The sequence below is a fragment of the Paralichthys olivaceus genome, chromosome 6, assembly GCF_024713975.1.
Source record: "Paralichthys olivaceus isolate ysfri-2021 chromosome 6, ASM2471397v2, whole genome shotgun sequence".
NCBI lineage: Eukaryota > Metazoa > Chordata > Actinopteri > Pleuronectiformes > Paralichthyidae > Paralichthys > Paralichthys olivaceus.
This window is the reverse complement of record NC_091098.1, coordinates 8,465,863-8,484,291: the sequence shown is the minus strand read 5'-3', so window position 1 is coordinate 8,484,291 and position 18,429 is coordinate 8,465,863. Positions and strand designations below refer to the sequence as shown.

The window sequence follows — 18,429 nt, the reverse complement described above, 5'->3', positions numbered from 1 at the left end:
GTTGATTTTGTAGGAGCTGAAGACTGTAGAAGAAGTAACAAGTAATGCTGCAGAGGTGGTAGAGAGTGCAAACAATGTGGCTGAGATGAGTCATCGGTAAAGGTTGTAAAAGAAGATAACCAAAAGCAGCTGATGTGACTACAGTAGAAACCATCACAGAGGAGATGGAGGATGCAGTAGTCATGTTTGAAGCAATGGAAAGTGAAAACATAAATGAGGCTGTAGTGGAAAGTGAGTCTGAAACATCGGAGGTGAAAAAAAAGGCCAAGAAGTCAAATAGTTTGAGATTATTAAGGAGTAAGACTTATGAGTACAGACAACATATTTAGTCTTTGCGAACACAAATGATATTCCTGATTATTTCAATATAGAGCAGGGAAGTGAGATCTGATCACAAGTGGTCACAGGAGACACATTAAGGACATATTTTTAATGTCAGGTGTGAACAGACAAACTTAACTCTGTTCACTTGTGATTGGATCTCTCAGGACGGATGTTGATTCCAGGTCGGAACAGGGCCTCAGACTCCCAGGACTGAAGAAGCTGAACCGAGTCAAACTCAAAATCCTCTTTCATCACTGTGGTGATGCCAAGTACAAACCTCAAGCCAAGTCTCGTCCCAAGAAATGTTCACTCAGGATTTTTGATGAAATGTAATTGTCAAAGTGTTTCCTTTTTTTAAAAAACTTTTTAATAGCTCTTTTACAGCTTGAGTTTCAAGACATTTTGTTTTGTCTACTACTGGCCACACAGATGTTTAACAACCTGTGACCTTTCTTGAATTACTGAGATTACTTATGGAATAGTGACAAAATAATCAGCAGACACGGTGAGAAAATTGATAAAAAGCAATTTTTCATGCTCAAATTGGCAAACACTACTGGTTTCATCTTGTCAAAGATCACGATTTTAAACTTTTAAAAAAAATTGATCTTAAATTATATATTTGGCTTTCACACTGCTGGTTGGACAAGAGAACCAATTTAAAGATTTCACCTCATTTTATAGATTAACAATGCTCTTTACTAATCGCTCTTTATAATCAGTAATAAAAAATAGTCAATAGTTTTACCTGTAGCTTACATATTAAAAGAATAACACTCTCCAACCATGGTTGAACATTTCTTTGAAATGCCCTCTCTGCCTATGGAACGTGTCACCACTGGATGACAACAGTAGAGGGCTTCGCTCAGCAGCATTAGAATGTAGAATGTATAGGCACTGTTAGTCATTTCAGAAGTGTCGTTATGAAATTTCTATTTGAACGTATAACAAACAGAACAGGAGTTGTCGACAGGACCTCGCTGTATAATCCGTCTGTGCTCTGAAATAACCCTTCGCTATGAGAATGTGTTCTCGTCTTCGCTCATGTGACTGGAATGACACAATCAAACATCAGAGGTCACTGTTGTGCTTCAATGGCACTTTTAATAAAACAGACATTTCATCCTCACAACAGCAATGTCTGGACAGAGAGGGCGAGGGGGGGCCGGGTGAGGGTTCCCTCTGCTGATAGGCTGGTTGCTCCTGATAAGTGAGAGGGAATTGGATAAAGAAAATTGAACTGTGCTGCTGAGCTCAGTGTGGGGGAAGATGGAGAGGGCTGTATGTAAGTGTGTGTGTGTGTGTGTGTGTATGTGTGTGTGTGTGTGTGCGTGTGTTGAACTGACTGATCTTGGCTGGCATTTATTTCTCCCTCGTGTCTTCCATAGCATGGTAATACAGCAAAGAGAACCCTGACCACAACTGTACACACTCCCCTCCCCCTCACATATTTACAGAAAAAATTAATACATTCAGTTAATTCACTAAGTAACAAAGCTAATTAATCTGTGTTTTTAGCAGAAATCACATGGTTTCACATCCAAGTTCCCAAACAGACTCTGTCTTTCTGTCCCATTCCTACAATCTTTACCCACACAAAGGTCTTCTACTGATGACCGACTCACACAAACGCCCACCCCCCACCCCCTTCTTAAGACTGTCAAATCCCATTTTCCATTATTTATAACTATTTACAGAAGCAGCAATCTAACTATCACAAAAACCCACCCACCCATCAGTCGCATTCTCCCCTCCCCACGCCAACAAAGTCCCCCTCCCGCCCATCAGAAAAAAAATATCATGACACCAGTCTCGCCACCCCGTTCCATACACTGCCCACATCTTACCCTGTTCTAAAAGAGCATGCCAAGTTTAACAATGAACACAGAAAATGTCTCTATACAGAAAAAACACCCTTAAAAATGTTTTCTTTCTTTCTTCCTCCTCCCACAACGGTGGACGTGGACATGGACATAAGACAAGATTTCAGTGGCAACAAATAAATCGTCATCTTGCTCCATTTTGGTTTTTTTTTTTAGTGCTGACAGGGGCCAGGTTTAGTCATAAGAAAGTCCTGTCATGGGGGTTTAAGGGGGCCATGTTATGAACAGTGGGAGGGCAGTTTTCCAGGTGTCTCTGAGGCAATAGCTGGCCAATAGGCTGTTTGAGGAAGGGGGGTGAGGTGTGTCGGAGGGAAAAGGGAGAAGGTGTGTTGGGGAGAAGGATCTAGTTTAATTTCTTTTTGTTGTTGGTTTTGTTGTTCAGTTTTTCAGATTCAGAGGTGGCGGGGACTGGGGTGGCCGTTGTGGTAGAGCTTCTGCTTGATGTGGACCATGTTGCCACTGGAGTCCTCCAGTTGCCGGAGCTGGGCCCGGCGACGGAGGTCTCGGAGGTTGCAGAACTGAGGCAGCCATGACCAGGACGGGGTATCTGGAGGAAGGAGATGAGAGGCAAAATAGCTGTCAAGAATGACAAGAATTTACAAGACGTTGCAAGAATTTGCTGTCTGTTTAAAATAAATACAATAAGATTCTTCAAAATAGGTTAAAGAATCACAAGGTAACTCCAGGCAAAAATGGAAGAATCTGCACAAACCTGCCATAAATTCAACTGAAAAATAAATAATATTTAAGATATCACAATAATATTTTGTTACACTTTTCACTTTCACTTTCCAGTAATACACATTTAAATGAAGAACTTGATTTCACAATCAGATTTTGTTGAGCTTGCACTCAAACATACCCTGCTTGTACTTAGATTTGCTGCGCTCCAACTTTAGCTGTTCTCCTCGCACCCTGGCAGCTTCTATGCCTGCATGAAACGTCTCCTCTGCCCTTTGATTTTTCTCTGCTATTCTTCTTAAGAACCTGGAGCACATGTATCCCATATGTTTTGACAGTATTTCAGACTAAACTAGCTGAAAGCAGAATTTCAGACTTCAAATGTCTGTTGCAAAAGAATTGTGGGTCGATATTCCGTCAAAATCACAACACATCACAATATTGATTATTTCCTTTTCTGTTTCTCTACTTCTACTCACAGTGTGCCACCACAGTATGTATGGTTTACTGTTTAACAATCTTGTCTCACTTGTGCAGATGTGTAAAGTCAACTGAACGCTGGCTTTCACAGACACAAGAGTCGAGCAGCTATAAAACACACTCATGAGATCAGGAAACACAATAGAGTTAAATCCTTCTTAGTCTGGTTTTATACATCGAAATCCAGTTAAAGTGACAAAGAGACAGCAACAAATAATCTCAGTGCTCTGAACTGTACTTTTCCAAGCCCCAAAACCCCTATTTGGCTCAGTTTATTTTGGAATAAGAATGAATAATTTAGGGCTACGCAGATATTGGGTTGTCATATGATATGATGCTTTTTATATGATATGCTCTTTTTCAGTGGAGAGATGGACAGTTCCATGGTGGCCTAAATAACAAGTTTCTACTTTAAAGGACCAGTGTGTAAGATCAAGGTGAAAAGGAACTATATTTTCATTAGTTCGTGTCATTTCAATTTTTATGAATTGTAGTTTTCTTTACCCCAGAAAAGGCCATTTATTTTTAAATACTGACAACTGAACTGAAGTTACCACAGGTTCTTTTCCATGTTTGGAAGGGGAGGGTGAGGTGAGGGGTGCTCAGCTGCAACATGCAATTTCCACATTAGATATCACAAAATTCTACACAATATACCTTTAACAGGGGTTCTGAACAAAAATAATGAATGTGTAAGTCATGTCCATGCAACACTCAATATTTCTTTAATTTAATCTTTTCAATGTGAAAAAAGCAAAAGAATCATTATCTCACATAATCTTAAAGTAATATTGTGATGTTTTTTACATTTTTGAAATGTTATGATTATTATTATTATTTTTCCAGTTCTGTGATATGAGCTCCTTAATAACTGAAGAAGAAAAAAGGATTTACTTTTCCAACATTTTGAAAGAGACAAATCCATGGTGTAAGTACGACTTTACATAATGTCAACATTAAATATTTTCACAGATCGGTCAGTTAAACCAAAAAATGACCCTGAATCAGATGCTTTAATCGTTTTACACACCATGGTTTACTGCATAAAAGTAGTGAGCTCCATACAGACCCCAGATTGAATAAAGCTGATATTTAATATGTCTTTAAGCCACCAGCTCTATCATAGCTGAGACTACTTTTAATCCTGGGAAGTAGGGGTGAACTTTTTTCAGTGAGGACAGAGTGACAGAGACGACATAAAAGCTCAGGACGTTGAAATATTGGATGACAATGGTAAACGGCACCAATCTCTTCAAGTGCACTGCGGCGTTGCCCTTGATTCTTTTTTACATTCATGTTTAGCTGCTGCACATGTGACTATACATTATTTCTGTACAGTCAAAAGCAGGTGAGATTAAGGCTGAACATTCATTTTTTAGAGTTTTTAATGAAGTATACATAAAGACTACACAATACAAAAGCCGGCCTGCTCTGAAATCAGTAGCTGTCTGGAAACAAAGTGGTATTTCATGAATTTGTGGCATATAGTGTGAAGAGGGGGAACGGCAGAGCAGACATTCGTGCTTGTTGGGTTATAAACTGGAGCTGGTGAGGCGGAGCGAGGTCCACAGAGACAGCAGAGAGAGAGAGAGAGATAGAAGGAGCGAAGGAGGGGAGAACCCCAGACAGCAAAACCCAGTGGCAAATGGCCCCTGCGTGGAGGTGTGGTGGTGGCGGTGGTGGTAGTGGAAGAGGAGGTGAGATGTTGGGTGGAGGGGAGGAGAGAGAGAGTTATTTATAGCTGTGAGTGAGTATGCTGTCCACAAGGACTGCTCTGAAGGGTATCCAAAGGAAAGGGGGCAACGAAGACAGGTTTCTCTCATTTGAATAAAAGGATGGAGATGGAGTCGGGAGAAATGATAATGAGCGGCAGAAAATGGGAGGCGACGTGGCAAATGTTTAGAGGAGAGGCAAAGGAGAAGCGGGGTTTAATGCTGAACGCCAAGTCATCATTTTCTCCATTTTTTGGCATACTTTATTCCTTTTCTGTTTCCCCTGTGTCTTTGCTAAAAGGAGATGTGGGAGTCACAACAGGAAGCACTGTTAAGGAAATGACCAGGGTAGATTTAATAAGGGAGAGAGGGGGCGCTAGAGATGAAATTAGGAGGGGGAAAAAAACCATAAACGTACATCTCAATGTGTGTGTGTATGTCTGTGTGTGTGTGTGTTTCTCACTTGCCATTCCAGCTGCTCTCTCTCAATCTATTTATAGCTCTGGTGAAGAGAATGTGTGTAAGTGGGGGGTGGGGATATGACAGCATCTCCACCCTGCACCCCCAACACACACACACACACCCTACCTCTTGCTCTGTCAGCCTCACCTTCACTCCTCATCTCGGGTAGGCTAAACGAGTCTGACCTAGCATTGTCAGATCCGACACACACACACACACACACACACAAACACACAGACAGGGGATATTCCCTCACAGCACAAAAGAATAAGCCTATATCCCTGCTCTATAGCAGCTGCTAATGAATATGGATGTTACCTCCTCCCTGAGGTTTTTTTTATGATGATGCATTTTACACTGTTATACTAAAGCACTGGAGAAAACAGCATTGTCTCACCCGCTGCTGCAAAAACCTTCCACACCTCTGTGCAAAGCAGATGCCTGCAGCTATCAAAGCCACAGTTGCGGCACCTTGTTTATTGCAGCAGCATCTAAAAAAACACCCTGAAAAATGCCAAAACACTAATATATTTCCTATACCGAAAAACCCATGTTTGTGAACCTTCAGATAGTGTAGAAATAATAACCATCATTCTGATTGCTGCTTGAGATTTTCCCCTCCTTGCCTGAGGAGCTTTTCCATGGCGCTCCAACTATCCAGGTCACATATCACCTACTTTTGCATCGTCTTTAAAAACTGAGGATCCAGGCCAGCACCGCAATACAGGCCTGACACTGAGCACACAATATTCAGCCTCCAAATCCACTTATTAAATCATTTATTTCTATTCAGTATCTCTGAATTTAGCTCATTTCTGTCAGCAGAAACACACAAACTTCTAGAGTTTAATCCTGGCAGGGTCAAGAGGCCTGTGACACATCCAAGACTGTGTGAAACTAAAACACTTCACTTGTCTGTAGTTGATGTCTCTTCAGCACATGCATCTATTATCTGATTAGCTCTAACTTGTGCAGTGGTCTTTCTAAACCTGCCTGTTTTATCCACAGTCTGTGGTGCAGAGTAAAGTAAGAAAACGTTGTGTTCACCCTACCTGGTTTGTCTGCAGTGAACATTTTGTAGTTAATGTTATTCATAAAATGAAACCGATTTTGCTTTAATACTGTTGTACGTGTTTGGTTTGTATACAATTTTGATTGATTTGCTTAACTTGCTATTTTTCCATATACTTTGCATTACAGAGGTTTGTTCAACACAATCTTATCAGCTCTTTACTGCAAAAAAAAGAATGTGCTTTTACCTAGCGATAGTGATGCTAAGAATGTTGTTGCTATGACAGAGATCAGCACCACTGACACCTGCATCTGTCAGTGTCAGTCTGAATGAATGGTTCGCAAGATATGCGTTCCTTATACAGACAGACAGGCGTTTGTGGAATTGGTAGGTAGATGTCACTTTTTAATCTAACATTTTGTGTCTTTGCTTTTCTATTGTCCGCAACAGCCACACAAGCCAACACACACGTGTGAACATTACACCCTTTGTTCTGCCTTATTAAGGCTGCTGTGACCCCTTTTCTATGTACAAAAGTAACATGCATCCTTCATCTGTCAGGAGGAGATGGTACGAGAAATGATAAAGACATTTCAGAGAGAGGAGAGAGAGGTTGCTGACAATAGACAGGAAATTAAGGAGCAACTATCACACTCGGAGTTGGAAACTGAGTTGGATTTAAACACATGGTATGTGGGAATGTAGCTTTCTCCACAGCACAGCAGATGGTGGCAGTGCAGTCATTTCTCTCTCTTTTTCTGTGTTTCAGGCCTGGTTTGAAACCAGTCTCAGGAACTGATACTATCACACAAAAGCGGTTTGTTTTGTACCAATGACAGCTTGGCCAGTGTTTCCCATAATAATTTTCAGTTACAGGATTTGCACTTTGGTAATATACATTTAAATTTATGTACATCTACACACTAAGACACTTGATGTATCAGTGGCTCTGGTTTTCTACAAACACTGTGATTAATGTTGAAGTAACATGGCTCCCACCACTGTCAACCTAAGAGGGGGTCCATTCAGCAGAAGTGATGATGTGCAAGCTTTTTTCCCCCCCAAAAATATTTTGACATAGTATAAAAACTAAAGGCGTAAATAATACAATTAATTATGGCTGTCTCAGTTTCAGGATCCCGATGTTCCCTGTCACTGTCCGGACTTACTGCAACACTTATAGAACTCCTAGAACAGATTCATGGTGAGTGTTATCTGTAACACCTGAGCTCTTCATACCATGACAAGTCCAAAATGTCTCCTGTGAAAAGGTTATGTCTAACACACTATATAAGACCCTCTCTGACTTAAACAAGGGCTCAAAATCTAAGTTAGCTGTCCGTGTAAAATTGGATCAGCACATCGTCCTGGTTCCTCGTCTTCAGTGCATGTTTTACACTGCACAGATCTAGTGCCCAATGATCAAACTGGTTTTTGAAATAAGTACATGATTTCTGTAGGATATGGGTTGACATTTTTGAAAATATGCTTAATTCTTTTACTTAAAAATTACAAGAAAATATGGATGTCACTCTCATCTCAGTGAAAACTATGGAGCTAGCGCTTGCAACAAGACAATAAGCACAGCTCTGTCTAAAGTTCAAAAATGCCCCTACCACCATCATTAAAGATTAATGTTAAAGATATAAATTTGTGATAAATAAGACAATGTTCCTAGTTGTTATCACATTTTTTGTGATGTATTCAAGCAACAAAATATGCATTGACTTGTTTAAAATGTGTTTTAGTTGTCCTACTTTATCAAACATGATCGATAAGATGGGACAGCATGCTTTGGACAATCTGGGACAGTCATTTAATTTTCTAAATGGGGGAAATATGCTTTTAAGATTCATATGATAAAACAAATGTAAAATATGTACAATAGAGAATCTGTGCAATAGAAAAATGAGAAAATCAGGTTCCACCGAGACTTGAACTCGGATTACTGGATTCAAAGTCCAGAGTGCTAACCATTACACCATGGAACCACAACATGTTAATCAATCATTAGTGGTCTCTCAGCTGTAAGGACTGTCTGTGTGCTGAGTAACCCCGAATGACTAACTGATATTTTTATATTCTTGCTGTTGATTGATTTTTAAAAATCTTTAATTGAAAGTTTTCAATGAATATCATAGTTTCTTTATTTAGGCTTGGGTTCTTTATAAAAAAAAAAACTATGATGTTAATATGAGTTAAGGAACTTTTTATGAATAACATACATTTTCTTTGTAATTTTTTTTACGATGGTTTTTAAAAATTGCTAATATTGACCTTGACATGCATTAAGCCTAATACAAGTGTCCCAGATTATAAAGTGACCAGTCTCAGATTCTCAAATGTTTTTTGGCACAATGTCTCCTCTGAGTATGATATCTCCATTCTTTCTTCCAGTATGGTTAGAAAACCCTTTTAGGATTACAGGAAAGTATAATATGTTGATCTAAGGTGTAAAACAGATATCGGATAAATCGCAGAAATCCAAATTGCAAAATAATTTCCCAGACTACCCCATTTCACCCTAATCCTGTTTCGTTGAACGAGGGCAAATCATGAAGATGATATTTTTTTCTTTTCCTTGGTACCCTGGAGAAGGTCATTCATGCTTGTGTCTCCTCCAGGCTTGATTGCTGTGACATACTTGTGGTCAAGAGAAATATCAACATACTACAGTTAATTCAAAACTCTGCGCAGAGGCTAATCACTGTCTCACTGAGAGAAGTGGCCAAATCACTTAAATCCTCCCCTCCACAGACTGCCTGCCAATTTTAGAACAGATTTTGAAGTTTTAATTCAGCCTATTTGTGTGATTTGTCAACCCCATGTAAGCCTGACTGCTGTTTGAGCTCCTCTTTCAGAGGCCCTTCGAATGATCCATCTCCTCATCACCATGGGAGACCTGTTAACTCCTGGCCCATTAGGGGAAGTCCTGGCTCGAGGCTTGCAGGCTTTCAAAGACTGTTCGTTTTTTAACAGTCCTTCCTCAAAACTATCTCTTATCTTCTGCATTCTCCTACTTTAATTACTTTATTACTAACTCCAAATTTTTTTCAGCAGTGAAATATAAAAGTTAAATCTTAACACACACTCATGAATTAGTAAATTTCAAAATTCCTAATATTGATAGCTGAGACAGGCATCCAATAATAAATGTTATGATTACAAATGTCCTGTTAGCAGACTTAACCCTGCATGGATATTTTTTTTACTCTTCCCAATTAAATTTGAAGGTAAAAAATCTCCATTGTTTCAGTTCCTATTTATATTTTATTTCACTTCACAGCATTGCTCTGCAGTGTCTTTTGCAGTGTCCCCAGTGACACTGTTAAAGCTTTGACTTGGTATTTAGCACAGAAGCCAGCAGAGAACTGTGTCAGATCAAGCATGAAAAATGTAAGGATTGATAACCATTTCAGACAGGTGAACAATGAGAATACCTCATTTTCTGTTGCAACACAATATTTTAGCTCATCCCAGAAACAGCTGCCAGTGCAAGAGTGAAGGAGGTTTTGAAATGTTTAGGCTTTTCCAAAAAAAAAGGATCCAATAACAATCAGTTTAGCTGTTTCAATAGTCAGAATCCTCATACTGCTAATAAGTTTAACTGATCAATGGCTTTCTGCATGCAAGCATTTTGCTCATAAGATGTATTTCCGCTAATTTCTTTCTTTACGGCTCTCATCCAAATTAAGATTGTTCAAACTGAAATCAACAGAGAAAGATGTGTGATATTTTAGTGTTTGTGTATCTGCAGTGATGTCCAGCTTACCGTAGTAGCGGCTCGCCCTCCAGGCCCTGACGGCACAGTGTAGGACTCCGTCCAACCACAGCAGCAGCCAGCTAATGCAGAAGCCCAGCAGCAGCCCCAGCATCAAGTCCATCTCCTGCTTGGTCACACTGTCACTCACAAAGTAGTTCTCTGATGAGTCCACCAAGGAATGGTCCCCATCATATGGGATTACATAGTGGACATGATGTCTGGAGGGAGGACAGATAGGGAGAGGTGATGGATGAGTTAGATAAACTGATAACAAAGATCTAAATCCATTTTATGTCCTTAAAGCAACATATAATTATCTGAATTAAAGCTACAAATTAACATTTCATAGTCATCTCTAACTGTATTAAATCAAAGGAAAAACCAACAACCTCAGTGCACATTATTCTCTGATCTTCCTGGTGAGATGAAGAGCATTGTTACAGAATGTTTTCCCACGTTTGGTGTTTTCACGATGCTGGTGGAGAGCTCTGTGTGGCACATTGCTCAAGAATCCCTTCAAATTGTTTGGTTTCATTGAGATCTGGTGACTGTGAAGGCTGTAATTTATGATCATTTTCTTACTCACTTAATCTTACTCACTAATCCAATTTAAAAGCGTCTTCATTTTTTACGTTTCTCATTTCATTTATTCAGGTGTTTGCTTTAATTTACCACTTGTCTTTACATCCTTACTTTGAAAAGGGACTTTTCCAAATGTTCTTTAACACTGAGTACCATGGACATCATTGGACTAAATACTCTATAGTGTTTCACATACTGCCTCTACCTCAGATGGTACCTGAAAATATTGAAATTTTGATCAGATTGCACTAATCCACACTTTGCCGGTAACGCCCTGAAGCCTTCTCGAGGACCCATGGGTGTCTCCAGGCTGCACTTTAGGCAGAGAAGTTTATAGTCTACTTGTGGAAAAGCTCATGGCCTGAAAAGAGATTGAGTGATAGCTTGCTTCCTTCTTCGGTAGATCCTGTTGAGGGGCCTTTCAGCAAAGAAGTGATTCCCATATCCAAACAGGTACTTTCTCAATAACAACTTATCTCAAATATATCATCTTAAATGCACTAACTCAGAAAGTATACAGGTTATAAAGTAACAGGTATTTTGTCAGAGTGGCCTTCATCTTCTTCATGATGTTATAGAATTAAGGCCGAATTTTCTTACACGTGCCAGAAGCAGTTGACCAATCACGACAGAGTGGACCAGCTGGCCAATTAGAGCAAACAGGGCTTCATCGGGAGGGGGGGCTTAAAGAGACAGGAGCTACCAAGTGTTTCAGACAGAGGCTTAAAAGAGGAGCTGCAGCAATGGACAGTTAGAGGAAAGGTTTGCCTTTATCTGCCTGAACATTAGAGCATGTAATAACCCAAATTAAAATCATAAACCTGAACCTGAGCATAATAAGTCTCCTTTAAATCATAAATAGGATTAGATAATCAATTTGAATTTGCTCAAAATAGGAGAAATGTGAAAGGAATTAATATGAAGCCAGTTTTAATTGTTTTCCACAAATCCACAGGGTGTGTGAGAAGAACGTACCATGGTGAAAAATATGGAAATGTTATACTGATGATTGGATTTAATTCAATTTATAGACCCCTGGTGTTTTCAGTGTATCAGAAAATACGCTGGTCTGCTGTTACAGCTAATGTACAACATGCTTGATAACATGCAACTTTGAGTATTCACTGTTGCCACTGCTCAACTTACATTCACTTTGTTCATGTTGTCCATTACTGACTATGCTCCCATGTAAAAACAAATACATGCTGTTGATATAAAAGTCTCACTTCACTGGTACAACATGCTCTTCTCAAAGGGTATGAAAGCTTTTAACAACAACTAACAACACAGGCAGCTGTCTGTGACGGAACACACTCACACACTTTGGGTTATTACTTTGACAGGTTTGGACTGATGCAGGTTTTCGAAGGCCATTACCAAAACTTTTTATAATGAAAGAGTACTCCAGCAATCTAGTATTGCACTTCTGAAAATTGAAATACTTTCAGGAGACAGATTAGAACAAATGTATGCTCGAAATTTAATTTCTGTAATGCAACATGATAGCGTCTTTCATTAGACATTCCCAGCCTTCACATCTCACAAACTCCGCATCCCAAGTTTGTCACACACATTTCAAACCTATTTAAATTGTCTGCGTTGCTTATCTTTACCTGTGCTATCTGGGAGTATGTGTAAATCCTTCCGTTTTGTAGTGAGGTTTAAGTTAGAATCATGACCAGCTGTAAACAAAGAGTCAATCTCCCCCTACAAAAATGACACTTCATAAACAGCAAATCCAAGTACATTGTTCGAATGACAGATGATTTCTGGAAAATGTAGACAGCACTTTGTATTAATGTGGAGGGAAAAAAATGATCTTGCAGTTTAACACCTTAAGCATCTTACTGAAGAAGTATAGCCACATGGGGGATCAAACCCCTCTATTAAACCTGACTGACCTGAGCTATGCCGTCACTGAGGTCCATTAACGCCAAAACATTTTTCACTATAAAGCAAAGGTGACAAGATAAGACAAAATCTTCCTCTGGATTTCTTTCTTTTTCCCTGAGGTAGGCTCTTGCACCTAAATCAGTAAATAAAATAAAGGATTATTTAATGCTGCCTGACTGTCTATCTTTAAACTCACTTAAGTCCTGTTCACCTGTGCCCTACAAATCTTTGAATGTGTGTCTTCTACTCCATTATAAAAAAATGAGATGCATTCTGCAGTATTAGGATGAAATGTCTCAATAAGAGCATTTAGATCATCTTCTGATAACTCTAATGCTGCCTCAAATAAACACCAACACACTGTGTCAATTTCTTGATCTCTTCTCTGCCACAGAGGCAGATATTGCAGGTCAGGCTTTAGCCTGTCAGAGAAGCCACAACTGCATCCGAATCAGAGCGTCGAGGCTGCCAAATAAAACGACACTGGCTGTGTCCTCAAGGCTGATAAGGTGAGCGCTGTGGGCGTCATGACACCTCCACGTCTCAGGGATGGAAAGGCTACACATGTAAAGGCAAGCTTCGCACTATTCATCCAACTATCCTGCGTTTCCACTGCTTACATGAAAACCTAGAACTAACACTTGTGTTTTAAGGTCAGTGAAAGACTCTGTGGTTAAACAGTAACCTGAAGACTAGGAAGCTGAGCAGAGGTTTGACTGTGCATAGTCTTCAGTGGGATGTTTTATTTGATCAAACAAATGCTTATATAGGAGACAATGATCATTTTGTCATTATCAATAAAGTAATCACTACTTAATGAGTCGATAGTACTATACTTGTTTGCGCTTTCAAAATTCTGATCGTATTCCCAATCATGGCTCTTTTAGCAGCAGCGTGACAATGACCATCAAAATATTAAAAAATAAGACTGTCATTGATGCCTGCTCTCATCATAACCCCCCTGCTCCAAACATGCTTTTATTTTGGTCTTGATAAGTACATTACATCAGGTACATAAATGTGTACAATAGGCCTTTTCAAACTTTAACCTTTTCAAACTTTAACCTCTCTCTCTCTGATAATCTCATTGCACCTGATGATGAAGGATTTCTGGGTTTTTAGGCTAAAAAGACGCACAGTGGAACTGGCTTGTTAATGCTGCTAATGAAGTCCTAGCAGGCTTCATCTACCCCCACACTGCAGTATGCACACCACAGGCTGCTGTTTTGGTTTCATGTGCATCTCTCCAGCTTTTGCACTAACAGGGCTACAGTGACATTTCCCTTCCCTGAACCACTGATCTGTTCTGGTGGCTGTAGCTAGGTTGCCTGTAGGACACAGGCCAATCAGGATCCAACATCTGAGGACAATATAGAGGGTGAATCTATTGGCTAAAAGGGCTCTTACTTTAAATCTTCTCCCAACATTGTCGCCATACCCTCAGGCACTGTGGAGAAACTAGGCCCTCTTGCATCAGTGCTCACCCACACACCCTGCAGCCTGCTGTATTCTACAAACTGTTGATGGGAAAATTTATAATAATGCAGATCAAATCAGAATGAAGGTATTGATGAGGGTCTTGCTGCTGTTTTGGACCCCTCCTCTTCAAACCTGCTCTCACCGTGACAGCAAACAGCAGGTAGGCTGATGACTGTACCTCAGCCCCGCAGCTCTTCTCCAGCCACACAAACCACCTCACTCCGGCTCTCATATGATCAACATTGCTTTAAATTCCCATCGACACACTGTAAACCTGTGTGAATCGCACACTTGATGCTCAGATTGTTGTTGAACGGCCTCGTATCGCTCATAGTTCATTACCTATTTATGGCTCCGACACACACCTTCGCAGGCTGGATGCTGCAGAAGCCGAAACCCTCGCAGCCGATACACAGCTACGATATATATATATATTTGTATATAGAAACACACAGGGCGATCAAACGAGCCATCGGACCGTGTGTTGGAGCCGATGATAAAAACACGAGTCGCTGTAAAGGCTCAGCCTCTGCGGGGCTTCACCGCCACAAATCGCCCAGGCCTCTTCAGCAATTAAGAATTGACGGGTAAAGCGAGGAAACACACACACACACTCACACACACATACACACACCACCATGTTTATCCAAATATTGCTCGAGGATGATGGCATTTACCTTCCACAGTTGCAGTGACAGACGCGGTCCTCCCCTCGTAGATGCGGTAGGATGTAGTTGTGAAAGCGGTCCAGTAGTGCGTTCATGTCCATTAAACAGGCTATCGCCTGCAAAGAACCATGCCAGTCAGCTGGGACATGTCAAGCAATAGGCAAGGCTATATTCCTACAGACAGCGAATCAATCTTCTTCTCAGGATTATCAAGATACACAACAACAGGGAGGGAAAATCATAAAGAAAGGGACAGAAAAAACACATCCTGGGTTAGATCCTCCCGATTCTAAGAGGGGGGACTCTTGCCTCAAAACGGAATTAGATTATTTATTGATGACAGCAGGTAATTATAGGTGGGCTAACCTACTTACACATGTCATTGATAGGCCTACTGGAAGGTGGTGTGTCGCCAGAATGTGATGCATTAACGGCACATTTGTATCAATCGGATTAAATATTAGCCTCAGTGATGTGAATTAGAAAAAACACACTGTGGCTGAGGGAGGTGATGAACGTGTCTTACCATTACAACTGAAGCACCAAGAATCATAAAAATCATGGTGGTTGTGATCATATGCATCAAAACTTCCAAACTGGCCGCCGTCCTGTGGCCCGGGTCTTTTTCTACCCGCGGCGGCGGAGACGCTCCGGCTGCAGGGCTCCTCTGGGCGCTCTGTCCCGGCAGGAGCCGCTCATGGAGCCGCTGCACCGCTCCTGGCTCCCCGGGTCCCTTCGAGCCGCCCGGTCCCCCTCCGTCCCTCCGCAATCGAGCCGCTCTCTCAGCCCCTCAATGCGCCCTCTCCATCCAAGGGTTCCCCCCACCCACCCCGCGCTGTGTCGGCTGCGGCTGCCGCTCGCTCCGAGGAGGCAGTCCTCTAATTACCGATGCAAAAGTGATCCGTTCTTCCAGGCGCCTTGTGATCTCTATCCCGGTTAGAAACCCATGAAGAAAAGAGAGATTTGCTCCTTCTATATATCCTCTACAAGGCTCCCCTCGGTATCCTCTCCGTCCTGCTCCAAGTTATTCCACACCGGGGCTGCGCTTTTAGTCGTACCGGCGATGTCTCTCCTCCTCCATGGGCGAACACGGTGGATTTCTCTCGGCCCGGACGTCTCAAACAGCGGCACAAACTCCTCTCTCGGTCATCGCGCTCGTTAACATCGACATGAGGTCCGGATCGCTCCAGAACTAGACCCACCCAACGCACCGAGTCCACTCCGGATCCAGCTGCACCAATGCCCGAAGCCAGACACGCATGATTATCCCATCCTGGCTCCCAGCAGCTACAAGAGCATCCACTCCCACCCCTGGTGCACGTGCGTGTTTCTGCGCGTGCGTGTGTGTCAGAGAGAAGGAGGGAGGGAGAAAGTGTGTGCTCGTGTGTGTGTGTGTGTGTGTGTGTGTGTGTGTGTGTGTGTGTGTGTGTGTGTGAGAGAGAGAGAGGGGGGGGGGGGGGGGGACTGGCCTATAGGCTCATTATTTATAGTGGATACCTGTAGATACACAGGAGCAGGCTTCATGAATGGTACTCTTCATGATGATCCAACCTCATTAGGCTTAACCCCTTTTATCCTCCAGTTACACACAACCTTGTACTTGTATTCTACTATAGACACCCATTGGCAAAAAAGCACTCCCTCACAAAGATATCTGTACACACACCATAAGGAAGAAAAGTCCCCATGACATGACCATGTAAACAGATTTACTTCTGCATAACATGCAGAAACACAAATATCTATCTTTCTTTCAAATTCTCTTACAGACAATATCATGCTCCTTCTGCCCCCACTATCCTGCATGTTTAATGTCCAAAGTGACTCTGAGATACACATTTTATCTTCTTTTGGAATATAACCCACATGAGTTGTGTATAAAATAAGCTTTAAACACTCCACACTGGTGTTGTCAGGCGGTAATTCCCCCCCAAACCTGCAAATCGTGATAATTAGACAACAAAGCTCACTGAGGAAGGCACACTTTTTTGGAGATTTTGATTGATAGGATTATATTTTTTGCCATGGGATTTTTGTCCTGCATTTTAACAATAAATAAATGGTAAAATGTTGCTGACCTGTCCCATAAACTATGAACCTGAGAAGAAATGTCAAGATACAATTCAGGCCGACAGTTCCCACAAGCATCAGGTACTTCCTGTAGTAAGCAAACTAATCAGCCTCACTCTTTTCACAAATTAACAATTTGACAGAGAAGTGCTTCGTGTTAATTCACAATATCACTGCCGTGAACAGTGATTTACATATGTCTCAGCACCATGGACAGCGCCCATAAACTAGCCTTCTAATGTGGAACACATTTTCTGAATCTGATTCTATTCTTTATTAATGTGTGGGGCTGGGTTGCAGACTTCAAAAACATCTGCTGTTGTTACCCAATGCCCCCCTATAGCCGTTCTAACCAACCCCAGTGAAGAAAACACAGCCAAGCTTTGCACCAGTGCAATAGAGTCTCATTACAAATCGAATGGGGGGAAGAATGAACCTAATATAAATGTTTCACCATAAATTAGGGACCTTAAACCAGAGCAGTAACATACAGCTACAAACACAGGGTTGATAGTGGGTTTACAGTCTTTCTCACTTATGAAAGTGGCCAGTGCTCCAAGTAGTTGCACAAGCAATCAAACAGAAAAGGGCATCTTCGCTGATAAGGCCACTTTTGTAGCAATGCTTGTGATAATAATTAGGTTCACATTAAAAGGGCAGGTTTAATTATTGGATTGTATCTAAACATGCAGGTTTATTTGTAGAGATTCCCAGATATTTGTTTCTTAGATTGGTGCTGCCATCCAGTATGATTGACTGAAATATTAGACGGTTTAAAAAAAATCAAGTGGTTTTCTTTTGAAAAACTGTCCTATATACTCTGGAATAAACCACAACAGTTTCCATGGAACTAATTTAAGAAATAGTCCCAGAGAAAACCTCCTGAGGTTTGTCAATTATTGACAGTAACTCAGGGATTTTGTTGTTGGAGAGACACTTTGCGTTTTTCAAATATCTTGATTTAATTTGAGAAATGAAGTTTACTTAATCTCAACTGTATGTAGATGTCAGGAGGTTTTTTCAGATATCTGATGTAACATGTTCTGTAACTACCTTCATGGATAGATATCAGTAAATGAGAAGTTTAAATAAGGTGAACTAACCCTTTAAAGTATTCTTTTATGTGGGTACTTGCAGTAATTTACCTCCTAAGGGCTGTCACCTTTAATAAAATCACAACATTTACCAAAATCTACCAATATTTGCATTTGGTTGCATGGAAAATGTTCTTCTGCTAAACTGGGAGTGGCCAACTGGGAGGAAACATCTCCCACTTGATCTCAGCCCTAAACAGCTTCAGCTGTTCTGAAATAACAGAATTTTGTATGTTGAAGCAGTTAGTTTAACAAAAATATACTTTTCGCCATTTTACATTTTCTCAGTGTACCATGATATTTCCTCGTGTCGGATATTAGCACAA

At 40.9% G+C, this 18,429-nt stretch overlaps 1 protein-coding gene and 1 non-coding gene across 3 annotated transcripts; both read right to left on the bottom strand.

Moving 5' to 3' along the window:
• Positions 1 to 1,402: 1,402 nt before the first annotated feature.
• Positions 1,403 to 16,283, bottom strand: tmem240a (transmembrane protein 240a). Of its 2 annotated transcripts, none has more exons than XM_069527253.1 (4): positions 15,466 to 16,283; positions 14,949 to 15,135; positions 10,327 to 10,535; positions 1,403 to 2,754 (listed from the first exon to the last, which is right to left on the bottom strand). In XM_069527253.1, the coding sequence occupies exons 2-4, from the start codon at positions 15,038 to 15,040 to the stop codon at positions 2,600 to 2,602; spliced, it is 456 nt and encodes a 151-aa protein (XP_069383354.1). In that variant the 5' UTR covers positions 15,041 to 15,135; positions 15,466 to 16,283; the 3' UTR covers positions 1,403 to 2,599. The 2 variants fall into 2 exon arrangements, with proteins under 2 accessions (XP_069383354.1, XP_019944369.1); XM_020088810.2 differs by having other exon boundaries at positions 14,949 to 15,055.
• On the bottom strand, positions 8,474 to 8,545 carry trnaq-uug (transfer RNA glutamine (anticodon UUG)). The gene has a single exon. It is a non-coding gene; the product is annotated as a tRNA-Gln (tRNA).
• Positions 16,284 to 18,429: the final 2,146 nt, after the last annotated feature.